The sequence below is a fragment of the Rhinoraja longicauda genome, chromosome 11 (assembly GCF_053455715.1).
Source record: "Rhinoraja longicauda isolate Sanriku21f chromosome 11, sRhiLon1.1, whole genome shotgun sequence".
NCBI classification, from domain to species: domain Eukaryota; kingdom Metazoa; phylum Chordata; class Chondrichthyes; order Rajiformes; family Arhynchobatidae; genus Rhinoraja; species Rhinoraja longicauda.
Window position 1 is genome coordinate 18377753 of NC_135963.1, and position 27211 is coordinate 18404963.

A 27211-nucleotide genomic window follows, 5' to 3' on the forward strand; every position below is an offset into this window, starting at 1 on the left:
GGGGTACCCGGAGAAAACCTATGCGGTCACAGGTAGAACGTACACACTCCATACAGACAGCACCCGTAGTCAGGATCAAACCCAGGTCTCTGGCCCTGCAGGGCAGCAACTATACCGCTGTGCCGCCTTGTGGGAACATTTAACTTGAGTCTCCTGGGGCATGAATGTGCCCCTCACCATTCAACGTCCAAATATGCAGACACGTTTTCTGTGATGTCCAGATTAATCCTAGTATTCACCAATGATAACTTGCACTGCTGAGTTCCACAACGAGTTCAGCTGCCCTTCGGATATCCTTGGCCTATGCTGGGAGCAATTTTAAGCTCTAACCATAATCATATCCATGGGACAACCTGGACTTGAAAGCCAGATTGTGTATTTAATTTCTAATTCAAATAGACGATAAGTACTGGAGGTCGGAGCAAAAACTGCCACCGAACAATGTAGTCGGCATTCAACTGTATTAATTTTGCCTGGTTGCTACTTTCGTTGCAACACATTCTTTCAGCTTATTTCATATCATTATATTTCTTACCACATAACCACTTTGCAAACGTGTATTATGTAAATATTCAACATGCGAGATATTTAACCCTTTAGTTTAGTTTAGTTTAGAGATACAGCGCAGAAACAGGCCGACCCCCCCGCACATTAATACTATCCAACACCCACGAGGGACAATTACCAAGCCAATTAACCTAGTCTTTGGAGTGTGGCAGAAAACCGAAGATCTCGGAGAAAACACACGGGGAGAACGTACAAGCTCCGTACAGACAGCGCTGCATTCGCTGTAAGGCAGCAACTCTACCGCTGCGCCACCGTGCCACGACATCTTTTCTTTTTGCTTCAGTGAAGCCAAATATTCAAAGTGAGTGGGCGTTCCTTCCAGGTTTTGGCTTGAATAAATAACAAGTCAAATCAAACCCATGTAGGATAGGTTGTTTAATCTACGTCTGCATTCAGGCAATCGAACTGGTAAGACGTTTTACTGTTCCGTTTTTAATATATAATTTAATGTCATTTACTTTTTTTTTAAACGTTCTGATTACCTCTCCGCATTCCTGTTCATGTATTTTGAACAACGTTACAATCGATTAAAAGAAACAAAGCGAGAAATCGGGCGTAAAGTAAATTAAAAAATCTGCAGATGTTGGAATTGAAAACCTTCATAGTTGGGCCCCAGGGGATTTATCCACCTTTACGTGGTTTCAGACCTCTTTTGAGTGTAGATATTGAAGTGAAAACCAAAATAGTTGGGGACACTCGGCTGTTCAGCTTCTGTGGCAAGGGCAACGGGGTGAACGTTTCAGGTCTGCAGAAGACCTTGTCAGAGTGAAGAAAGGAGGGGGGGGGTGGGTGAGTCACGTTAGTATTCAGCAGCAGAAGGTAGAGGGGATATATCAGGCAGAGGGTGAGGTTTTGGGGGGTAAATGGTAGACGGCTAATGGGTGGACGGGTGGGGCAAAGATAAAATTGAACAAAGGGAGCAGTCAGAGATAGGGAATACTGCACAAATAAAGGAACGTGAAGAGGTGAGAGTCAAGTCAAGTCAATTTTATTTGTATAGCACATTTAAAAACAACCCACGTTGGCCAAAGTGCTGTACATCAGTTCAGGTACTAAGAACGAACGTACAATGACACACAAACATAACAGCACATACATAAACAGTTCACAGCGCCCCCTCAGAGGGCCTCAAACGCTAGGGAGTAGAAATAGGTTTTGAGCCTGGACTTAAAGGAGTGGATGGAGGGGGCAGTTCTGATGGGGAGAGGGATGAGGACCGGGGGAACTCGCGCTTTGGTAATGGACCCCAGGAAAGAGAGTTTGTGGAGTGCCTCCGAGATGGATTCTTAGAACAGCTTGTACTGGAGCCTACTAGGGAGAAGGCAATTCTGGATTTAGTGTTGTGTAATGAACCTGATCTGATAAGGGGACTCAAGGTAAAAGAGCCATTGGGAGGCAGTGTTCACAATATGATAAGTTTTACTCTACAAATTGAGAGGGAGAAGGGAAAATCGGAAGTGTCAGTATTACAGTATAGCAAAGGGGATTACAGAGGCATGAGGCAGGAGATGGCCAGAATTGACTGGAAGGAGGCCCTAGCAGGGAAGACGGTGGAACAGCATTGGCAGGTATTCCTGGGAATAATGCAGAAGTTGCAGGATCAATTTATCCCAAAGAGGAGGAAAGATTCTAAGGGGAGTAAGAGGCACCTGTGGCTGACAAGGGAAGTCAAGGACAGCATAAAAATAAAAGTGAATACAGAGCTTTATTTGTCATTCGGTACCAAGGTACCGAATGAAATTACACAGAAGAGTGGGAAGCCAGAGGATTGGGACTCTTTTACGGAGCAACAGAAGATGACTAAGAAGGCAATACGGGGAGAAAAGATGAGGTACGGGGGTAAACTAGCCAATAACATAAAGGAGGATAGTAAAAGCTTTTTTCAGGTATGTAAAGAGGAAAAAAATAGTCAAGGAAAATGTGGGTCCCTTGAAGACAGAAGCTGGGGAATTTCATCCTGTCTCTCACATGGGGAACAAGGAAATGGCAGACGAGTTGAACCGGTACTTTGGATCTGTCTTCACTAAGGAAGATACAAGCAATCTCCCAGATGTTCTAGTGGCAAGAGATCCTAGGGAGATGGAGGAACTGAAGGAAATCCACATTAGGCAGGAAATGGTGATGGGTAGACTGATGGGACTGAAGGTTGATAAATCCCCAGGGCCTGATGGTCTGCATCCCAGGGTACTTAAGGAGGTGGCGCTATAAATTGTGGACGCATTGGTGATCATTTTCCAATGTTCTATAGATTCAGGATCAGTTCCTGTGGATTGGAGGGTAGCTAATGTTGTCCCGCTTTTTAAGAAAGGAGGGAGAGAGAAAACGGGAAATTATAGACCAGTTAGTCTTACATCAGTGGTGGGGAAGATGCTGGAGTTAATTATAAAAGATGAGATTGCAGAGCATTTGGATAGTAGTAACAGGATTGTTCCGAGTCAGCATGGATTTACGAAGGGGAAATCATGCTTGACTAATCTTCTGGAATTCTTTGAGGATGTAACTAGGAAAATTAACTGGGAGAGCCGGTGGATGTGGTGTACCTCGACTTTCAGAAAGCCTTCGACAAGGTTCCACATAGGAGATTAGTGGGCAAAATTAGAGCACATGGTATTGGGGGTAGGGTACTGACATGGATAGAAAATTGGTTGACAGACAGGTCCCTTTCAGAATGGCAGGCAGTAACTAGTGGGGTACCGCAAGGCTCGGTGCTGGGACCGCAGCTATTTACAATATGCATTAATGACTTGGATGAAAGGATTAAAAGTACCATTAGCAAATTTGCAGATGATACAAAGCTGGGTGGTAGTGTGAACTGTGAGGAAGATGCTATGAGGTTGCAGGGTGACTTGGACAGGTTGTGTGAATGGGCAGATGCATGGCAGATGCAGTTTAATGTGGATAAGTGTGAGGTTATCCACTTTGGTGGTAGGAATAGGAAGGCAGAGTATTATCTGAATGGTGTCAAGTTAGGAAAAGGGGACGTACAACGAGATCTGGGTGTCCTAGTGCATCCGTCACTGAAAGGAAGCATGCAGGTACAGCAGGCAGTGAAGAAAGCCAATGGAATGTTGGCCTTCATAACAAGAGGAGTTGAGTATGGGAGCAAAGAGGTCCTTCTGCAGTTGTACAGGGCCCTAGTGAGACTGCACCTGGAGTACTGTGTGCAGTTTTGGTCTCCAAATTTGAGGAAGGATATTCTTGCTATTGAGGGCGTGCAGCGTAGGTTTACTAGGTTAATTCCCAGAATGGCGGGACTGTCGTATGTTGAAAGACTGGAGCGACTAGGCTTGTATACACTGGAATTTAGAAGGATGAGAGGGGATCTTATCGAAACGTATAAGATTATTAAGGGGTTGGACACGTTGGAGGCAGGAAACATGTTCCCAATGTTGGGGGAGTCCAGAACAAGGGGCCACAGTTTAAGAATAAGGGGTAGGCCATTTAGAACGGAGATGAGGAAAAACTTTTTCCGTCAGAGAGTTGTGAATCTGTGGAATTCTCTGCCTCAGAAGGCAGTGGAGGCCAATTCTCTGAATGCATTCAAGAGAGAGCTAGATAGAGCTCTTAAGGATAGCAGAGTCAGGGGGTATGGGGAGAAGGCAGGAACGGGGTACTGATTGAGAATGATCAGCCATGATCATAATTGAATGGCGGTGCCGGCTCGAAGGGCCGAATGGCCAACTCCTGCACCTATTATCTATTGTCTATTGTCTATTTTTCCTGTAATAATTTAAACTTCCCTTTCCTAGCTCTGAACAAGAGTCTTCCATCTGTGACAGTAACTCCGATGCTGTCTCTGGATCTTTGCTTGTAACTCACCAACTAGTGGTTATCAACTTTTTTTCCCTCTCATTTTGTGTGTGTGTGCAGTTAGTTAGTTGTGAAATAGTTCAGAGTTCTTTGGGAACGGGACCACAGAATAGCAACTGAGATGATGCAGCATAACATTGATCTTAAAGGGCCTGTCCCACTTAGGCGATCTTTTTGGCGACTGCCAGCGACTGTCAAAGTCGTAGCAGATCGCCGAACTTTTCTTTTACCCGACGACAATGACCACGACAATGCCGAGTCAGGTCGAGATTACAGCGTCTTCTGAAACATCGCGAAAATTCCCACGCTGTCAATGCTTCTCCGGCGTCCTGCTTTTCGCTGAAATCACTGATGTCGGTAAGTACTTCAGAGTTTTGAAATAGAACATCTTGCCCGGGTTACTTAAAAACCAAGCTTCACTGTAACAAGGAATAAACCGGATTTACTTCCAGTTTACTAATAGCTGTATTTAAAAAAAAATTTTTTTTTAAGTGGTTCAGTGGATTTTTGTGAAAAGTGTGTGGGCATTCTTTGAAAATGTACGGGACATGCATATCTGGTTTCTGGGTTGAATATCTGGGTTGGGAGCCCACTTTAAATGTAATGGGTGAGGCCAAAAAACATCCCACGCTTACCTGACCGTCAAACTGTCGCCTCCAATCTACTTGTCAAATGGCCTGACGGTAAATAAATTGGTTAAACACAAGCATTTTATGGTATTTTGAAATGACTTTACATATTTTAAGATTATGTGCTTCTAAATGCATCTTAAGAGAACCTATCAAACCTGGGGACAGCATGTGACAGCGCCCGCAATAAGCAACGATACCTGGCGACAAGCCAGCTGTCGCCGAGAAATGTCAAACCGTTTGATTTCTCGGCGACGCGCTGAGATCCACTACGATCTTTGGAAGACTCCTCACGATCATGCCCGCGACACCCCGGCGAACTGTGGGCGACAGCCTAGTCGCCGGCAGTCGCCTTAAAATCGCCGAAGTGGGACAGGCCCTTTAACTTTCTTTGTGCTTGTGCTCCCTGTCTATGTCTTGTGGCTTTCTTTTAAAACAGTCCAATTAGTCCGTACCTATTATCTCTAAAGATGTATGTGCATTCTCTTTCCGATCTCTCCCTTTCTGCATAGAAACATTGAAAATAGGTGCAGGAGGCGGCAATTCGGCCCTGCGAGCCAGCACCACCATTCAATGTGATCATGGCTGATCGTCCTCAATCAATAACCTGTGCCTGCCTTCTCCCCATATCCCTTGATTCCACTAGCTCCTAGAGCTCTATCTAACTCTCTCTTAAATCCATCCAGTGATTTGGCTTCCACTGTGGCAGAGAATTCCACAAATTCACAACTCTCTGGGTGAAAAAGTTTTTTCTCACCTCAGTTTTAAATGGTCTCCCCTTTATTCTAAGACTGTGGCCCCTGGTTCTGGACTCGCCCAACATTGGGAACATTTTTCCTGCATCTAGCTTGTCTAGTCCTTTTATAATTTTATATGTTTCTATAAGATCCCCTCTCATCCTTCTAAACTCCAGTGAATACAAGCCTGGTCTTTTCAATCGTTCCTCATATGACAGTCCCACCATCCCAGGGATCAAACTCGTGATCCTACGCTGCACTGCCTCAATTACAAGAATGTCCTTCCTCAAATTAGGAGACCAAAACTGTACACAATACTCCAGATGTGGTCTTACCAGGGCCCTATACAACTGCAGAAGAACCTCTTTACTCCTATACTGAAATCCTCTTGTTATGAAGGCCAACATTCCATTAGCTTTCTTCACTGCCTGTTGTACCTGCACGCCAACTTTCAGTGACTGGTGTACAAGGACACCCAGGTCTCGCTGCACCTCCCCCTTACCTAACCTAACACCATTGAGATAATTCATAATAATTCTGACTTGGTTTGCAACCTTATCCTTTGACTTGCACTGTTACACATCCTCATTCTTTTTTATAGTTTAGTTTAGTCTGTTATTGTCACATGTACCGAGGTAAAGTGAAAAACCTTTTTTGTTGCATGCTACACAGTCACCGAAAACACTGTACATGATTGCAATCAAACCGCCAGTGTACAGATACAGGGTAAAGGGTATGCCGTTCAGTGCAAGGTAAAGTCCAGCAAAGTCCTATTAAAGATAGCTCGAAGATCTCTAATGGGGTACATGGGAGGTTATAACCGCTCTCTGGTTAGTGAGGGGACGGTTCAGTTGCCTAATTACAGCTAGGAAGAAACTGTCCTTGAATGTGGAGGTATAGAGCTGATAAGTAGTGCATGGCTGAAGAGTTGGTGCAAGAGAGAGTGATTCAAGTTCTTGAAACAGCGAGATCTCTTCTGGGCAGAGGTGACTTGTGCAAATGAGCCAGGTTGAGTCTGAACTGGAGGGAAACTAATGTCCTGGCCAGATAGTGCTGCTCGGGTGGGTTTTAACTAGTTTAGTGGAGAGTGGAACTCTAAGCGGTAGTGAGGCAGATGAGAAAGTTGAGGTAAATATAAATTAAAACAAGCAAGTTCAGTAGGCAAGACAGTATGGAGCAGGATAGGAAGTAAGGAAGGACTCATTGGCTGAACCACATTCATTTTAATGCAAGAAGCCCGACAGATAAAACAAATGAAGACAGAGCATGGATGGACACAAGGAACTGCGGATACTGGAATCTTACATAGAACGTTTTCAAGAGAGAGTTAGATTTAGCTCTTAGGGCAATAGGAATCAAGAGATATGAGGAAAAAGCAGGAACCGGGTACTGATTTTAGATAATCAGCCATGATCATGTTGAATGGCGGTGCTGACTCGAAAGGCCGAATGGCCTACTCCTGCACCTATTTTTCTATGTTTCTAACAAAGTACTGGAGTAACTCCACAGATCAGGCAGCATCTCTGGAGGACATGGATAGGTGACCTATTGGGTCAGGATCTGAAACATCGCCCATCTATGCCCTCCAGCTATGCTGCCTGACCCGCTGAGGTACATGGATTGATACATGGATCGGTACATGGAATTGCAAAATGCTGGAGTAACTCAGCAGGTCAGGCAGCATCTAGGAGGGAATGGGTGACGTTTCGGGTCGAGACCTTTCTTCAGTCTGAAGCAGTGCAGCGTAGGTTCTCGAGGTTAATCCCCGGGATGGCGGGACTGTCATGCGAGGAAAGATTGGAAAGACTGGGCTTGTACTCACTGGAATTTAGAAGGATGAGAGGGGATCTTATGGTAACATATAAAATTATAAAAGGACTGGACAAGCTAGATGCAGGAAAAATGTTCCCAATGTTGGGGGAGTTCAGAACCAGGGGCCACAGTCTAAGAATAAAGGAGAATCCATTTAAAGCTATGGTGAGAAAAACCTTTTGTGAATTTGTGGTATTCTCTGCCACAGAAGGCAGTGGAGGCCAATACACTGGATGAATTTAAAAGGGAGTTAGAAAGAGCTCTAGGGGCTAGCGGAATCAAGGGATATGGGGAGAAGGCAGGCATAGGTTACTGATTGTGGATGATCACAATGGATAGCTGTGCTGGCTCGAAGGGCCAAATGGCTTCCTCCTGCTCCTTTTTTCTATGTTTCTATGTAGGGAGATATTAAGGTCCCTTTAGGGTCAGTCTATATGTGGATTTACAGGAGATGGGTGAGCTCTTAAATAAATATTTCTCATCTGTATTTACCATGGAGAAGGTCATGGAAATTAGGGAATTGAGGGAAGAGAATAACAATGTCTTGAGACATACCCACATTCAAAAGGGGAAGTGCTGGTGGTCTTTTTTAGCTTATTAAACCACATAAAAGGGCCTATCTATGAAGGTGGATACATCCCCGGGACCTATTGTATCCTAGGATATTGTGAGAAGATAGGGAAGAAATTGTGGGGATCCTGGTAGAGATATTTGTATCATTGTTAGTCACACATGAGGCACTGGTAGAGTGGAGGGTGGCAAATTTTGCGCCATTATTTAAAAAGGACAAGTCACGGGAGCTATAAGATAGACACAAAATGTTGGAGTAATTCAGCAAGTCAGACAGCATCTCTGGAGATAAAGGAATAGGTGATGTTTCGGGTCAGAACCCTTCTTCAGACTCTTCTTAGAGTACGTAAAGGGAGTTGAAAAGTTAAGACAGTTGATGGCCTGCTGGCAGATAGAAATGAAAAGGCCTGGAGAGGGTAGTAGGCCGTCTGGGAGAGTCCAAGAGGAGGAGGCCCGTTGGAGACAGGAGGATGGGCCGTCACTGGGTGGTGAGGACTCCTTCCCATAGAAAAAGGCACGGAGGCAGAGCCAACAGAAACTATAGGAACTTTCAGCAGGTGAGCTCAACTTGAGTGGGGCGATAGTTGCTTGAGGGTACTCTGAGACAAAGGATCTTACGCATGTGGAAAAGGCAAGGTCCAAAGGGATATTCAGCATGCCTTCATGCATGGGAAATCATATCTCATCAATTCAATTATGTTTTCTGAAGATACGAGGAAGAGGATTTGGAGTACTGTGAGCAAATTTGGGTCCCATATCTGAGGAAGAATGTGCTGGCTCTGGAGATGGTCCCGAGGAGGTTTACAAGAATGATTCCAGGAATGAGTGGGTTAGCATATGATGAGCGTTTGACAGCACTGGGCCTCTACTCAATGGCGTTTAGGTTGAGGGGAGACCCCATTGAAACTTACAGAATAATGAAAGGCATAGATAGAGTGGATGTGGAAAGGATATTTCCACAGGTGGGAGAGTTTGAGACCAGAGGTCGTAGCCTCAGAATTAAAGGGCGCTCTTTTGGAAAGGAGGTGAGGAGGAACGTCTTGAGTCAGAGGGTAGTTAATCTGTGGAACTCATTGCCACAGAGGGCTGTGGGGGCCAAGTCAGTGGATGTTTTTAAGGCAGAGATACACAAATTTGTGATTAGAACGGATGTCAAGGGTTATGGGGAGAAGGCAGGAAAATGGGATTAGGAGGCAGAAATCAGCCACGATTGAATGGCGGAGTAGACTCGATGGGCCGAATGGCCTAATACTCCTCCTATAACTTGTGAAGATTGATTGGGCAGAGTGGTAGACATTGTGTGCTTGGACTTTAGAATGGCCTTTGACAAAGTCCCACAGTCGATGGGTCCAGAGGTTAGATCACATGGGATCCAAGGTGTGCTAACCATCTGGATTCAAAATTGGTTTGGGGGAAGAAGCCAGAGGGTGGTAGTGGATTTTCTTTTCTGAAGGGAGGTCTGTGAACAGCAGTGTGCAAAAGGTATGGGGGCTGAGTCCACTGTTGGTCATTATCCTTATTAACCATTTGGATGAGAATGTAGTGGTCATGGTTAATAAGTTGCCGATGAGACCAAAATTGGTGCTGCAGTGGACAATGAAGAAGGTTATCTAAGATCACCACTGGGAATGTGAGCCAGGGGTTGGAAGATGGAATTTAATTCAGACAAGTGCAAAGTGTTGTATTTTTGGTACAGGTAGTTCTGCTAATAACGCAATAGTTAATCTCGTGATTTAGAAAATTGTGTTATAAAGGCGATTGTATCAATGGAGGGATGGAGTTGGGGCTAGAATGTTTCAGACTCGCAAAGTCTTTTCAACAGCAATAAGTTTATTTTTGTTATTGCAAGCTAAAAATACTAAAGGCTGCGTGTTACATTATTTAATGGATTATCATTGTGCAAGTGTACTTGGACTTGTCAATTTCAGTATTAAAGTAGGGTTAAAGTAACAGTTGTGTTCTTAAAAGACAATAATGCTTAATTACTGCTAGAAAGTTACATGGAAACAGTATTTTCCCCCTATACTGTTCAAATCCAATACAACACTTTTCTGCTTGTCACTTTGCAAAGTAACTACTAAGTGATCTAGTTCCTGATGGAAGGTATTTATTCACAAAATGCTGGAGTAACTCAACGGGTCAGGCAACATCTCAGGAGAGAAGGAATGGGTGATGTTTCGGGTCGACACCCTTCTTCAGACTAATTCCCCATTCCTTCTCTCCTGAGATGCTGCCTGACCTGTTGAGTTACTGCAGCATTTTGTGAATAAATACCTTTGATTTGTATCGGCATGTGCAGTTATTTTCCTATAGTTTCTGATGGAAAGTCAGTTTTGAGTCTACATTATCTCTTATGCCCTACCTTTTTTTAAACCTTTTAAAAAAAACAAAGTTACCTGTTTTTATGCTGTCTCCTTTTTCTATATGGTTACTCTGTGACAATAAAACAGATTTTAAGCTGCATTTGGGTCATTCAGTTCTGACCAACATTCAAATTCCAAAAGGCTTCCAATTTAGTTTTTAAAAGTTTAATGTTATTTACCGCTGTTCATTGTCAGATATATTTCTCAGTAAACAATATATTGTTTTGTCAAAGTACTTTTGAGTTCATGTTATTGGCTTGTTTATGCACTTGGAACAGTTGCTAGGATCTACTGTCTAATTCAATGTTCTGATGAATCCCAGCAGCTGCATCACTTTGGCTGCAGCAGGAATTGCACAGAATAGAACGACCCCACTCAACGTTGAAATATGTCATCAAAACCATTGGAAAACATTGTAAACTTCAGGCAACTCTGTTTGGGCACAGCCAAGATCTACCGCTCTTCCCTTCCAGACAGGGCGACAGAGAAAGATGTGAAATACCTGAAGGAAACTCTGGGAATCAAACTGATCATTGACCTTCGTGAACCCAATGAAGTGGGTGATGCACCGTACCTTAGAGACGCCTACAAAAGAGTCGTGGTGCGCGAAGTGGAACTTGAAAGCATGAAAACAAATTGCACCACAGGGCAGTTTCTGATAAAGGACATGCCTCTTGTGCACTTAGCCCTTGGTTTTGTTTCCAAGAAGTATTACCATCTCATCAACAGTCTACTGACAGATGATCATAAGAAAGACCTGGTGGAGAGTTGTTCTTCTCAGATCCCAAAGTATGTCATGCAAAATATAGTGAAACGGGATTTAAAACAGATGTACAAGGATTTCATTGACAACTCACAGACCTTCATCTATACAAGTAAGAGACAGACACAAATGTAAAACTAAGACCAGGAGTACTCCATTTAGCCCTTTGAACCTGCTTTTATTCAATACATTCATCCATCTAGCTTCCACTGCCTTACATGGTAGAGGCAGTGAACCTATGCATTCCATAGGTTCACCACCATCAGAGTGAGGTAATTTTTCCTCATTCCAATAGAAAGTGTCTTAATCCATAACCTAAGACTGATTGATTGTTCTAGAACCCTCTAACCAGGGAAACATTCTCACCTTTCCGCGATGGTAAAGCTCTATCAGAATTTTATACATTTCAATGCACTCTCCTCATTCCTCCAAAGTCTTGTGAATAAAATCCAATCTCTTCTCTTATGGCAGTAGTCGTCTTGGAAATCAGTCTGATGAGTCTTTCTTGCACTCCCTCAATAGCAAGCATAATCTATAACTTTTCGTAGTCAAGATCAAAACCGAACAAAATACTCCAGATCTGGTCTCACCAAAGCACTGTATAATTGTAACCCCAGGTCTTAAAAAAATCTTGCAAGTAAGACCAACATACCATTTACCTCCTCAACAGTTTAGGCAGAGTCTATGGGGGGAAATGGACAAATGATAGCTTGGGTCGGGAGCCTTCTTCAGACTGGTGGAATAGGTTTTAGAAAGAGGTGAGGGGTGGGGGTGGGGTGAGATGACAAAGCAATAGATAGATCCAAGTGAGGAAGTTTGATTGGCAGATGAGCCAGGTGGGAGAGAGAAGGATGTAGATGGTAACCAAGGTGATAAGTGAGAAGACAAAAGGGTGAAAATGGTGCAAACCGATAATGAGGGAAGATGGGGGATTGAAAGAGGGGAGAATTTTGCAGTTGCAAAACTTACTAAGGCAGAGGGTGTTCTGCCGTAATGAGGAGCGGTTATCATGGGTGACTGTGGTTATCATGAGTGACTTTAATCTACATAGAGATTTTTCCAACCAAATAGGTAACAGTGCTGAGGAGGAGGATTTCTTGGAATGTATACGGGATGGGTTTTTAAACCAATATGTAGAGGAACTGACTAGAGGGCAGGCCATCCTAGACTGGATATTGTGTAATGAGGAAGGATTAGTTAGCGATCTTGTTGTGCAAGGCCCCTTGGCCAACAGTGACCATAATATGGTGGAATTCTGCATTAGGATGGAGAGTGACACGGTTAATTCAGAGACTAGGTTCCTGAACTTGAATAAAGGAGACTTTGAAGGTATGAGACAGGAATAGGCTTGGATAGACGGGCAAATTATACTTAAAAGGTTGACAGTGGAGATGCAATGGCAAAGATTTAAAGACCGCATGGATCAACTCCAGAAATTGTTCATCTCTGTCTGGCAAAAAAATAAAACTGGGAAGGCAGCTCAACCGTGGCAGACGTGGGAAGTCAACGATAGTGTTAAATCCAAGGAAGAGCCATATAAATTGGCCAGAAGAAGCAGCAAACCAGAGGACTGGGAGAAATTTAGAACTCGACAGAGGAGGACAAAGGGGTTAATTAAGAGGGGGGGGGGGAGAAAGAGCATGAAAGAAAGCTTGCGGGGAATATAAAAACTGACTGTAAAAGTTTCATTAGGTATGTAAAAAGGAAAAGATTAGTGAAGACGAAAGTAGGTCTCTTGCAGTCAGAGACAGGTGAATTTATAATGGGAAACAAGGAAATGGCAGAACAGTTAAACGAGTACTTTGGTTCTGTCTTCACTCAGGAAGACACAAACAATCTCCCGGAAATACTAGGAGACTGAGGAAGTGGTGGGAGGGAAGAACTGAAGGGAATCCACATTAGTCAGAAAATGGTGTTAGGTAAACTGTTAGGACTGAAGGCAGATAAATCCCCAGGGCCTGATGGTCTGCATCCCAGAGTACTCATGGAGGTGGCCCTAGATGCATTGGTGATTATTTTCCAATGTTCTCTCGACTCTGGATCAGTTCCTGTGGACTGGAGGGTAGCCAATGTAATTCCACTTTTTAAGAAAGGAGAGAGAAAACGGGGAATTATAGACCAGTTAGCCTTACATCGGTAATGGGGAAGATGCTGGAGTTGATTAATAAAGATCTTATCGCAACGTCTTTGGAAAGCAGTGACGGGATCACTCAAAGTCAGCACGGATTTATGAAAGGGAAATCATGCTTGACTAATCTCCTGGAATTTTTTAAGGATGTAACAAGTAGAACGAATAAGGGAGAGCCAGTGGATGTGGTGTATCTGGACTTAAAAAAAAGCCTTTGACAAGGTCCCACACCAGAGATGAGTGTGCAGAATTAGAGCACATGGTATTGGGGGGTAGGGTATTGACTTGGATAGTGAACTGGTTGGCAGACAGGAAGCAAAGAGTAGGAATTAACGGGTCCTTTTCAGAATGGCAGGCAGTGGCTAGTGGGGTGCCGCAAGGCTCGGTGCTGGGACCTAAGTTGTTTAAAATATATATCGACGATTTAGACGAGGGAATTAAATGTAACATCTCTAAGTTTGTGGATGACACAAAGCTGGGTGGCAATGTGAGCTGCGAGGAGTATGCTATGAGGCTGCAAGGTGACTTGGATAGGTTGGGTGAGTGGGCAGAAGCATGGCAGATGCAGTATAATGTGGATAAATGTGAGGTTATCCACTTTGATGGCAAAAACAGGAAGGCAGATTATTATCTGAATGGTGTCAGATTAGGAAAAGGGGAGGTGCAATGAAACCTGGGTGTGCTTGTACATCAGTCACTGAAAGTAAGCATGCAGATACAGCAGGCAGTGAAGAAAGCTAATGACATGTTGGCCTTCATTACGAGATGATTTGAGTTTAGGAGCAATGAGGTCCTACTGCAGTTGTACAGAGCCCTGGTGAGACCGCACCTGGAGCATTGTGTGCAATTTTGGTCTCCTAATTTGAGGAAGGACATTATTGCTATTGAGAGAGTGCAGCGTAGGTTCACCGGGTTAATTCCCGGGATGGCGGGACTGACATAAAATGAAAGAATGGGTCGACTGGGCTTGTACTCACTGGAATTTAGAAGGATGAGAGGGGATCTTATAGAGACATATAAAATTCTTAGAGGCTTGGACAGGGTAGATGCAGGAAAAAAAATCCTGATATTGGGGGAATCCAGAAACCAGGGGTCACAGTTTAAGAATAAGGGGTAGGCCATTTGGACATTTGAAAAACTTTTTCACCCAGAGAGTTGTGAATTTGTGGAATTCTCTGTCACAGAAGGCAGTGGAGGCCAATTCACTGGATGTTTTCAAGAGAGAGTTAGATTTAGCTCAGGGCTAAGGGAATCAAGAGATATGGGGAAAATGCCGGAACGGGGTACTGATTTTGGATGATCAGCCATGATCATATTGAATGCTGCGGGCTCGAAGGGCCGAATGTCCTACTCCAGCACCTATTTTCTATGTAAGACAGTGTGCAATCTTTGCAGCCTGTAAAATAGTCACCTAACTCGTCTGCTGGCTTACTGGGTTTTGTGGTTTTGTGGGCATGCAAAAAATCGAGGAGTAATCCGAACACAAGCGACATGCCTCATGGAGTAAAGAGTGATACCATTTATTTGCGAGTACCACGTAATCTTAAAAAAAGGTAATTGATTACACAGTGTGAGAAAGAATTGTTTGTTCGTTCCCTGCCATCAGTCATGCTTAATGCTCATATGGACTTCCTCCCATTTTACTACATCCACTTTAAGAACATAAGGACATTTGAGCAGGACTAGGCCACTCAGCCCCTCAAATCTGCCCCTCCAATCAGTATAATTTTCCTCTTTCTGTACCACTTATTTACCTAGTACTTCACAAATTTCCTTTCAGTACTTTTAAGATTTCATTGGTATTATAGACAGATAGATTGTCTATTAATGAAAGTAGAATAAAGTTAATAAATGTCCTTAATTTGACTTTTTTAAAATTGTTTCAAGTTCTGAAGTTGCTGAGTGATCCGAACAATGTACCTGCTTTGATCCATTGCACGGCTGGGAAAGATCGGACTGGGATTGCCTCCGCCCTGATTCAGTCCTGTGTGGGCTTGTCAAGGGAATGTGTTATTGACGACTATGAAGCCACCACCGTAAGCTACGTAGCCATCTCTGGGCGGGGTTCATAAGCTAAGTTGGTCCTTTCTCCTGTTGGCGCTTTCATTTGGAAGATAAAGCTTTTCTTTTAAACAATTTGCGCTTTAGTTTTGTTTAGAAATACAACATGGTAACAGGCCCTGTGGCCCACTGAGTCCACGCCGACCTTCGATAACTCGTTCACTCTAGTTCCATGTTATCCCACTTTCCCATTCACTCCCTACACAGTAGGGGCAATAAAAAAAAATCAAATTAACCTACAAACAGAAAGCAAAGAGTGGGGATAAGTAGGTCCCTTTCAGAATGGCAGGCAGTAACTAGGGGGGTACCGCAAGGCTCGGTGCTGGGACCGCAGCTATTTACAATATGCATTAATAACTGGGATGAAGGGATTAAATGTACCATTAGCAAATTTGCAGATGATACAAAGCTGGGTGGTAGTGTGAACTGTGAGGAAGATGCTATGAGGTTGCAGGGTGACTTGGACAGGTTGTGTGAGTGGGCAGATGCATGGCAGATGCAGTTTAATGTGGATAAGTGTGAGGTTATCCACTTTGGTGGTAAGAATAGGAAGGCAGAGTATTATCTGAATGTTGCCAAGTTAGGAAAAGTGGACGTACAACGAGATCTGGGTGTTCTAGTGCATCAGTCACTGAAAGGAAGCATGCAGGTACAGCAGGCAGTGAAGAAAGCCAATGGAATGTTGGCCTTCATAACAAGAGGAGTTGAGTATGGGAGCAAAGAGGTCCTTCTGCAGTTATACAGGGCCCTAGTGAGACCACACCTGGAGTACTTTGTGCAGTTTTGGTCTCCAAATTTGAGGAAGGATATTCTTGCTATTGAGGGCGTGCAGCGTAGGTTTACTAGGTTAATTCCCGGAATGGCGGGACTGTCATATGTTGAAAGACTGGAGCGACTACGCTTGTATACACTGGAATTTAGAAGGATGAGAGGAGATCTTATCGAAACGTATAAGATTATTAAGGGGTTGGACACGTTAGAGGCAGGAAACATGTTCCCAATGTTGGGGGAGTCCAGAACCAGGGGCCACAGTTTAAGAATAAGGGGTAGGCCATTTAGAACACAGATGAGGAAAAACGTTTTTAGTCAGAGAGTTGTGAATCTGTGGAATTCTCTGCCTCAGAGGGCAGTGGAGGCCAATTCTCTGAATACATTCAAGAGAGAGCTAGATAGAGCTCTTAAGGATAGCGGAGTCAGGGGGTATGGGGAGAAAGCAGGAACGGGGTACTGATTGAGAATGATCAGCCATGATCACATTGAATGGCAGTGCTGGCTCGAAGGGCCGAATGGCCTACTCCTGCACCTATTGTCTATTGTCTATTGTCTATTGTTAATTCCCGGGATGGCGGGACTGTCATATGTTGAAAGACTGGAGCGACTAGGCTTGTATACACTGGAATTTAGAAGGATGAGAGGAGATCTTATCGAAACGTATAAGATTATTAAGGGGTTGGACACGTTAGAGGCAGGAAACATGTTCCCAATGTTGGGGGAGTCCAGAACAAGGGGCCACAGTTTAAGAATAAGGGGTAGTATGGCGAGTCCGAAACTTGTTGGTTGTAGACGAAGTTTATTGCAGCCGCAATACACGAATACAGAGTTAAACAACAAGGTACAGGACAACCAATACAAACTTACTGTCTTCCTTGAAGTCTTCGCCGAACTGACTAAAACGGGCGCCAAACGCGCACCTGACATCGCAGGCCAATCAGCGATGTCGTTCCCTGGACCAATCCCCATGGTCGCGTTCCCACGTGACCTCGCTGGCCAATCCGAGGGTTCGACGACCTGGACCATTCTCTATGGTCGCTACATGACCCCCCCCAGAACCCGAGGTGCGGAACCTAGCTGGGAGCCGGATTTCGCGACCATAACGAGTACGGAGAGGGACAGCCTGAACCACAGGAGCCGGAGGTTCCGGACTTGGAGGAACAGCCGGAACGAGAGGTTCTGGAGGAACTACCGGCACGGGGGTTTCTGGACTGGGCGGAACTAACGGAGGTCGGCCTCTCCTAGGGGTTTGACCGACCAGGACTGGTTGATCTGGGTCCAAATGGGCAGGTTTGAGCCGGGACACCGAGACGAGTTCACTCTTGCCGCCCATGTCTAAGGTAAAAGTAGCCGTTCCCTTACGTAAAACCCGGAACGGCCCTTGATAGACCTTCTGCAACGGGGCGCGATGGGCATCTTTACGCAGAAAAACAAACTCACAGTCCTTCAGGGAAGACGGTTCATGTACCATGGGACACCCATGACGTGAAGTCAGCACTGGAGCCAGGGAGCCCACCCGTTCCCGGAGAGATGCTAACGCTGATGGGACTGTAAGGAGCAGGGCTGAAGGGTCCGGAAACAGATCTCCGGGTACTCGAAGTGTCGAGCCATATACTAGCTCTGCGGACGACGCACCGAGATCTGGCTTAGGAGCAGTCCGGATGCCCAAAAGAACCCAAGGGAGTTGGTCTACCCAGTCCGGGCCTTCAAGCCTTGCACTGAGGGACGCCTTAAGTTGGCGGTGGAACCTTTCTACGAGTCCATTTGCCTGGGGGTGATATGCAGTTGTGGGTTGTAACTTGGACCCGTACAGTTCCGCCAGCGCGGCCCAGAGGGACGAAGTGAACTGTGGCCCTCTGTCAGTTGTAATAACTGCCGGGACCCCGAAATGAGCTACCCAATGAAGGGCCAAAGTCCTAGCACAAGACGCTGACGAGATATCAAACAATGGGAAAGCCTCTGGCCACCGGGTGAACCAATCCACCACCGTGAGGAGGTGGGTGTAGCCCCGGGAGGAAGGCAAAGGCCCGACCAAATCCACGTGGATGTGGAAAAAACGACAAGCCGGGACCTCGAAATCCTGTACGGGGGGCTGGACGTGGCGCTGGACTTTAGCGGTCTGACAGGGCACGCAGGAACGTGCCCACCCCGCTACCTGTTTCCGCAGGCCATGCCAGACAAACCTCGCTGCTACCAAGGCAGAGGTGGAGCGGATGGACGGGTGCGCCAGCCCATGAATGGCATCGAAAACCCGGCGCTGAAGGGAGGGCGGTACTACCGGCCTGGGACGAGGAAGAGAAACATCGCACCAGACTTTCGTGCCCTCCGACCCACAAGCTACCTGGGCCAACTTCAATCCCGAAGTGGTGGACTGGTACGCCGAAACGGTATCCGCTAGGAGCTGTGCCTCCGCAAGCTCCTGGGGATCCACTTCGCAGTCCACCGCCGAAATAGGGGGAAATGCAGGTCTAGACAGGGCGTCAGCAACGGCATTAAGCTTACCCGCGACATGACGGACATCTGTGGTAAATTCGGAGATAGCAGTTAGATGCCGCTGCTGGCGGGCCGACCATGGGTCAGACAATTTCAAAAAAGCAAATGTTAATGGCTTGTGGTCCGTAAATGCCACAAATGGGCGGCCCTCGAGGAAGTACCTGAAATGACGGACAGCTAAATAGAGAGCTAGAAGCTCTCGGTCAAACGCGCTATATTTCATCTCGGCCGAATTTAGTTGCCGGCTGAAAAACGCTAAAGGCTGCCAACGGCCACCGACCTGCTGATCCAGAACCCCGCCCACCGCCACGTCAGAGGCGTCAACCGTCAGGGCCGTGGGGGCGGAGGGGCTCGGATGGACCAACATGGTGGCGTCTGCCAAGGCTGCCTTAGCTGCTGTAAAAGCCGACTCTGCAGTCGGGGACCACAACAACTCTACCGGATTCCCCGCAAGGCATTGGAAAAGCGGGCGCAGGACTCGCGCCGCTGCCGGAACAAATCTATGGTAGAAATTAACCATGCCTACGAACTCCTGCAGCCCTTTTACTGTGGTGGGCCTGGGAAAAGCCCGGATAGCCTCTACCTTCTCGGGCAAAGGGGCGGCGCCGGCAGGAGTAATTCTGTGCCCTAGAAAATCGAGAGCAGGCAGGCCGAATTGACATTTGGAGGGTTGGATAATGAGCCCGTGGTCTTGGAGCCGCTGGAACACGGTCCGCAAATGGACCTGGTGTTCCTGCACTGAGGGGCTGGCGACCAGGATGTCGTCCAAATAAATAAACAAAAAGGGTAAACCCCGGCCCACGCGGTCCATCAGTCGCTGGAAAGCCTGTGCCGCGTTCTTTAAACCGAAAGGCATACGCAACCATTCAAACAACCCGAACGGAGTAATAGTTGCAGTTTTCTGTATGTCCTCTGGTCGCACCGGAATCTGATGGTATCCTCGCACCAAATCGATTTTGGAAAACACCACCGCTCCTTCCAGCCCAGATGAAAAGTCCTGTAGGTGCGGTATGGGGTAGCGATCAGCCGTGGTGACAGCATTGAGACGCCGATAATCGCCACATGGCCTCCACCCCCCAGATGCCTTGGAGACCATGTGTAACGGCGAGGCCCACGGGCTGTCAGACTGACGGACAATTCCCATTTCCTCCATCTTCCTGAACTCCGCCCTTGCCACCACCAGTTTGTCTGGCGGTAGTCTCCTGGCCCGAGCGAAAACGGGAGGGCCTTCGGTGCGGATGTGATGGACCACACCGTGCTTAGCCGAAGGTGCGTCAAAACATTGGACGAGCAGCTCTGGGAACTCTGCCAGAATCGCAGCATACGAGTCGGGGGCCGCGACGACGGCCTGGACAGTAGGGCTGGGCGAGGAGGCGATTGTCGGAGCGACGTGCTCATCTTCGGCAGAGGGTCGGAGGTCGTTACCGCGGACATCAGGAACCAGTGAAAAAGCCCAGAGAAAATCTGCGCCCAGGATCGCTTGCTTGACGTCGGCTATGATGAATGGCCATTCGTACGTGCGGAGGCCTAACACAAGGGACATCTTCCGTGTACCGAAAGTGCGAATTGGGCTGCCATTAACCGCGATGAGGGTGGGACCTGTCTTACCCGATCTGGTTTCGAGGTCGGTCGGCGGCACTATGCTGACGATGTCTACCAAAAATTCTGTGTCCGTGAATCGATCATGGACATAGAGGCGCCGGTTCTGGCCAATCGTAACTGCCCCTATGTACGATCGGCCGAGGCATTTCCCGCGAAGGTACAAGGCAAACGACAGTTGCGGGATTCGTTACCCCATCGTAGGTGATAATAGCACCAGCCGCGCTTGTGCGGATCTTTTTGGCGGGCTTTCGAAGAATTGGCGGGAGACGTGGCGCCATCTTGCCGTCGCTGTGGCGTGGTCACCGATGTCGAGACTTTGTTGATTGAACCACTTGCCTTGTTTTTTGCCGCTATGAGCGCGTCCGCTTTCGCTGCATATGCTTCGGGGTCCTTAAAAGAACAATCCGTGAGCAGCAGTCGGACATCCTCGGGAAGTTTCTCGCGGAATGCCTGTTCAAACATCGGGCAATCCGTATGCTCACCGGCTAGCATCATCATTTCGGCCATGAGGACGGAAGGCAGTTGGTCTCCAAGATCCGGTAGGTGCAGAAGTTTTGCCGCACCACCATGCTTATTAAACCCGAAGGTTCGCAGTAATACCTTCTTCATGGCCTCGTACTTGTCTTCCGCAGGTGAATTTACGATGAACCGCATCACGCGCTTGGTTGTGTCCGGCGATAGAGCGCTGACGAGGTAGAAGTACTTTGTGGATTCGTCCGACACCTTCTTTATATGGAATTGAGCCTCGGCGTGGATAAACCAAGCTTGCGGTGCGTACGTCCAAAATAACGGAAGATGGACGCCCGCCGCGCTTGACTCCGGTGTGCCCTGCTCGCTCATCGTCAACGAGGCGTTGGGTTCCTGCTCAGTCGGTGATCGTCCAGATCACGTCGGGGTCACCAATATGGCGAGTCCGAAACTTGTTGGTTGTAGACGAAGTTTATTGCAGCCGCAATACACGAATACAGAGTTAAACAACAAGGTACAGGACAACCAATACAAACTTACTGTCTTCCTTGAAGACTTCGCCGAACTGACTAAAACGGGCGCCAAACGCGCACCTGACATCGCTGGCCAATCAGCGATGTCGTTCCCTGGACCAATCCCCATGGTCGCGTTCCCACGTGACCTCGCTGGCCAATCCGAGGGTTCGACGACCTGGACCATTCTCTATGGTCGCTACAGTAGGCCATTTAGAACTGAGATGAGGAAAAACTTTCAGTCAGAGAGTTGTGAATCTGTGGAATTCTCTGCCTCAGAAGGCAGTGGAGGCCAATTCTCTGAATGCATTCAAGAGAGACCTAGATAGAGCTCTTAAGGATAGCGGAGTCAGGGGGTATGGGGAGAAGGCAGAAACGGGGTACTGATTGAGAATGATCAGCCATGATCACATTGAATGGCAGTGCTGGCTCGAAGGGCCGAATGGCCTCCCCCTGCACCTATTGTCTATTGTCTATTGTCTAAACCTGCAACTCTTTGGGATGTGGGTGGAAACCGGAGTAGCTGGAGCAAACCCACTTGGTCACAGGGAGAACGTGCAAACTCCACACAGAAAGCACCCTAAGAATCCTATTCTTATTCACCTAAATTCTCAAAACATCCCATATGTTACAACTCTGCAATGTATCTGTACAATGTGGATGGCTGGAATGTAATCATGTATAGTCTTTCCGCTGACTGGTTGGCATGCCACAAAAGCTTTTCACTGTATGTCGGTTCACGTGACCATAAACTAATCTAAACACCAGGAGCAATTTACAGAGGCCAATTAACCTAACAACCCATCTGGGTTTGGGATGTGGAGGAGAGTGGAATGCCCAGAGAAAATCCGGAAAGAACGTGCAAACACCACACCAACAAGCACCCAAGGTCAGGATTGAACCCAGGTGCTATGACAGAGCCTCCACTAACTGTACCATTGAATTGGCTTGAAGTTTCACTGTTGTTGCTATGTAGGGATCTGAAAGAAGGCTGAGCTTTAACCCATCAACCATGACTTTTCTTAGCAATTCAGTAACCTTTGTCAATCCTTGCATCACTTTACTACAGATATTCCCTTTGTCTTGTCCATCTCCATCCCTGCCCCAGCTTCTCTGTATCTTGTTTTTTCTCATTTTCCCAATTTAGATAAAGGGTCTTTGGCGTGAAATGATAAACACTAGTTCATAGAGACATAGAAAAATAGGTGCAGGCGTAGGCCATTCAGCCCTTTGAGCCAGCACCGCCATTCAATATGATCATGGCTGATCATCCAAAATCAGTACCCCGTTCCTGCTTTTTCCCTTGATTCCTCTATCCCTTAGAGCTAAATCTCACTCTCTTGAAAACATCCAGTGAATTGGCCTCCAATGCCTTCTGTGGCAGAGAATCCCACAGATTCCCAACTCTCTGGGTGAAGATGTTTTTCCTCATCTCAGTCCGAAATGGCCTACCCCTTATTCTTAAACTGTGACCCCTGCTTCTGGGCTCCCTGAACATTGGGAACATTTTTCCTGCATCTACCCTGTCCAATCCTTAAAGAGTTTCTATAAGATCCCCTCATCCTTCTAAATTCCAGTGAGTACAAGCCCAGTTGACCCACTCTTTCATCATATGTCAATCCAGCCATCCCGGAAATTAACCTGGTGAACCTACGCTGCACTCTCTCAATAGCAATAATGTTCTTCCTCAAATTAGGAGACCAAAATTGTACATAATACTCCAGGTGAGGTCCAGGGCCCTGTACAACTGCAGTAGGACCTCCTTGCTCCTAAACTCAAATCCTCTCACAATGAAAGCCAACATGCCATTGGCTTTCTTCACTGCCTGCTGTACCTGCATGCTTACATTCAGTGACTGATGCTCAAGCACACCCAGGTTTCATTGCACCTCCCCTTTTCCTAATCTGACACCTTTCAGATAATAATCTGCCTTCTTGCAACCAAAGTGGATAACCTCACATTTATCCACATTGTACTGCATCTGCTATGCATCTGCCCACTCACCCAACCTATCCATGTTACTCTGCAGCCTCATAGCATCCTCCTCGCAGATCACACTGCCACCCAGCTTTGTGTCATCCACAAACTTGGAGATGTCACATTTAATTCCCTCGTCTAAATCGTTAATATATATTGTAAATAACTGGGGTCCGAGCACCGAACCTTGCGGCACCCCACTAGCCACTGCCTGCCATCCTGAAAAGGATGCGTTAATTCCTAGTCTTTGCTTCCTGTCTGCCAACCAGTTCTCTATCCATGTCAATACCCTACCCTCAAATACCATTTGCTCTAATTCTGCACACTAATCTTTGGTGTGGGGCCTTGTCAAAGGCTTTTTGAAAGTCCAGATACACCACATCCACTGGCTCTCCCTTATCAATTCTATTTGTTACATCCTCAAAAAATTCCAGATTAGTCAAGCATGATTTCTCCTTCATAAATCCATGCTGACTTTGACCAATCCTGACACTGCTTTCCATTAATGCTGCCCGACCTGCATCTGTTTTCATATGAGAATTTCAATATTAAGGTTATGTTGCACTGAGAACTCCCAGCAAGCTGAAGGATGATGGCTGATTGAAACTTCTTGTAACTTACAGAACTGGGAGCAGAATTATTTCCCAAGAAAGTACATCGCTTTTGAATGCCATTTGCTCTTCAGAAGCTTGTGTTCTGCAATTGTCCTCAGGACACTAAGAAGCAAACATTTCTCCTTTAAAATAGCTCGTCGTCTTCATACTGTTACGTAATTATAAACCTGCTACAAATGACTTTCAGGTTTGATTTTGTGAGTTTACTTCCAATAGGTGTTTTGAGGGTAAGTGATATATAACTCCAAACTTCCACTCACTGAAATTCTCATAGATTATTCTCCTCAAAGAATTCCAAGAACTGCTGTTGCCTCTTTTGTCCTTTCTAACCATGCCGGGAAAACTTAAGTCCATAAACTTAAGTCCGTAAAACAGAGCGAGCCATCACTGAGTTTTGCATGCATGCATGCATTAAAATAGAAATGTTGGAAACACTCTGCAGATCAAGCAGCATCTGTGGAGACAGAGTTAACTTTTCATTTGGAAGACCAAGGTGAACAAATTGTCGAATGAACATTTTTAATTTTAATTTTCTCTCCAGGAAGGCTTGAAGCCCAATGAAAGGCTTGGTGAAATCCACAAACATTACACTGAGCTACAGGGAATGACTGAAGAGTTTTTGACTAGTGAAGGCGAAACAATGGCATCAACTCTGGCCTACATAGATGAAATGTAAGTGGGAACTCAAGGGATATGCTTTTTGTTTGGAAAATATGGGGTACATTCTGTGTGTATAAATACAAAAAATATGTAATTTTTAAAATTTCCACAGAATCCAACATTTCATTAACATTGAACTAGCGAGATCTCTAATGTTCTATATTCTATAATCCCACAAATTGTTCAAAGCTACTTCACCTGATTGTGGTGTTACCAGAACAGTAGTTCGGGGCAATGGTAACATATTCATTCACTGTAATTCTGTTATTCATGAATTCCGTGAATTGTGTTGGCAAACATGATTTATTATTCACCACCTATTTCCAAAACAATATCTGAAATGGAGCAGGGTCTATGACTAACGTTCCACATGGGGAAATGTGCTATTTTTATGAAAATAGAAATGATTAAAACAAGTGAAAATACTGTGAAATCCCAGCAGGTGGTGCCTGTATTTAGAGTCATGGAAATAATATTTAATTCTAACAAGAGGCCATTGACCTGAAATATAATTTCCTGAATTTTCTGTATTTCTTTAAATTTTTTAACAAATTCAGTAATTGTTTTTGAAGATTTGTTCCCTAATAGAATCAGACTTTTCTACACTCACCATATTGGCTGACATTAGGGGTACTGGAATCTCTGCTAAAAGCCCAAGGTCTGGCGTGAGTTATTTCATAAGCTCTATCTCGGATAAGTTCTGGGAGTGCTTCTGCCTTTTTTAGGTTGCCTGCCTAAAGCTATAGGGCCATTGAGCTGGTACATGTGCAGCATTACGGTCCACTCCATTAAGCAATGGGAACAATTACATTACTGGACATCATCAATGCATTGCATTGCATGTGACATGCATAAAGAGCAAGCAATGTGAAATATGCCGAGTGGCATATTCACCCCCGTTCTATTCAAAAGCAACACATTTATTTCATCTAAGCAGATTTATATTTTCTTTATTATTTCTAGCGTAAATTCCTGGCTGAAGGAAATTTCAGAAATTGCTTCCAACCTGATTTTCTGACCATGTCTGCACTTGCTAGTTTACCAATCTAGAAATACAGCCCAGGCTACTTTGAACTTTGCAACGAAAGATAAACACCACACTTTTCGATGACTTATATGTAGAAACTAAAGCATGCATAGCCGAAGCAAAACTATGAGTTCTCAGAATATATCGGAAATACTCATCAGGCCCGACCGCATCTGTGGGAACAGAAGCAGAGATTTCTCACCTCTAGTTTATTCTACCCCCCCCCCCCCCCCCTTTTACTTTCAGTCTGAAGAAGGTTTCTGACCTGTAACGTCACCTATTCTTCAGCAGAGTTAATGTTTCAGGCGCTTTCCACAAATGCAGCCTGGCATGCTGAGTATTTCCTGTATTTACTATTCCTATTATGTGATAGTTAACACCCCAACCCTTGACTGGACTATTTTAGATATCCTGCATTTTTAAATTTTATTTTCAATATCTGTTATCAGATTGGATCCCTGTTTTGAGATCATTAAATTAATTTGACATTTCTTTTTAGGCATGGATCTGTGCAGGGATATTTGATCAAATGTGGATTCAATAGCCAGGAGCAAGAGAAGCTAAAGAAAAATATAATGATCACAAAACCTCAGCAGCAGCAATAGTGTATGGAGGATCAATCAGCTCAAGGAATGATTTGCAAGCCACAATGTTGTTATGGTTGATTCAGATAAGTCTTTAACTTTAACCACATGTTTGTAATTAAGTGGCATTGGTTATTTTCTCTGCATCTTATCCGTCCTTTATTTAACTACTATAAACTCTGTTAGTGTGATGCCTTTTACTGCATAGATTTGATCCGCTGGTTTGGGATGGCTGCCATTATAGAAAATATATATTGCTATCTGCAGCATAATGACTCTAAACTCTGTAGTCTGTAATCCAAAAAAAACAACTCAGGGTGAATAGTAAACAGTCTAGATTAAACATCCTTCATGTCAATGCATATTGTGATTTAATATGCAAAATTCCTTTTTAAACTCATTTGGGAAATTAACTAACAAGTTCAGATGTGTAGGAAAATAACTGCAGATGCTGGTACAAATCAAAAGGTATCACAAAATGTTGGAGTAACTCAGCAGGTCAGGCAGCATCTAGGAGAGAGGGAATGGGTGACGTTTTGTATTTGCTTGTCTCATTTTTTGCGTAGCTTTAATCATTCCCATATATATCTTTCATAAGTTTACAATCTATGCAATTAATTTGCCTTTTATTTTATTTGATCAAAGACTGTTTGCAGAGCTTATTGTAAATGTATCCATGCTGAAATAATCTTTGGTTTTTCAACCTATCCCTGAGAATTGTTTTCATTCAATATTTTAAAGATGACATGATGTGTAATGAGAGGAGACAATGATCGTGGGCCTAAATTTTAGCTTTATGTCGCAATTTGCTGGATGAAAAATCCATACAGATCTCTTGCTGAGATAAGAGAGTGAAAATAAGGTTCAAAGATAATGAGCAGAAAAAAATGTTCACAAATTTAAATAAAAAATATATTATAAATCTCTTGTGATTTTCATTCCAGGTTTCTTGCAGCACTGTCCTGGAAATTTATCCTTAATTCCTGTAAACTCCAGATCAATTCTGGGGTTTTGAGATGTCTTTTAGCAGCTTCTACCCTTCAGAAGTGTTGGTTTAATGCTA

General features: G+C 45.1%; 1 protein-coding gene across 6 annotated transcripts; it reads left to right on the forward strand.

The window, feature by feature from the left end:
• The first annotated feature begins 685 nt into the window (after nucleotides 1-685).
• Nucleotides 686-27032, forward strand: LOC144598340 (uncharacterized). 6 transcript variants are annotated; one of them, XM_078408384.1, is made up of 6 exons: nucleotides 686-975; nucleotides 4527-4734; nucleotides 10811-11363; nucleotides 15267-15415; nucleotides 24419-24549; nucleotides 26064-27032. In XM_078408384.1, exons 3-6 carry the CDS (start codon nucleotides 10877-10879, stop codon nucleotides 26167-26169), a joined length of 873 nt encoding a protein of 290 aa, XP_078264510.1. In that variant the 5' UTR covers nucleotides 686-975; nucleotides 4527-4734; nucleotides 10811-10876; the 3' UTR covers nucleotides 26170-27032. The 6 variants fall into 6 exon arrangements, with proteins under 6 accessions (XP_078264510.1, XP_078264511.1, XP_078264512.1 ...); XM_078408385.1 differs by having other exon boundaries at nucleotides 686-868; nucleotides 4543-4734; XM_078408386.1 differs by lacking the exon at nucleotides 4527-4734.
• The last annotated feature ends 179 nt before the right edge of the window (nucleotides 27033-27211 follow it).

Bases quoted from the DNA above. Each gene is read 5' to 3' on its own strand.
- LOC144598340 (XM_078408384.1), top strand. From the start codon at position 10,877: ATGTCATCAAAACCATTGGAAAACATTGTAAACTTCAGGCAACTCTGT. The intron at 11,364-15,266 runs GTAAGAGACAGA...AATTGTTTCAAG, and splicing joins ACAGACCTTCATCTATACAA to TTCTGAAGTTGCTGAGTGAT. The intron at 24,550-26,063 runs GTAAGTGGGAAC...ATTTCTTTTTAG, and splicing joins CTGGCCTACATAGATGAAAT to GCATGGATCTGTGCAGGGAT.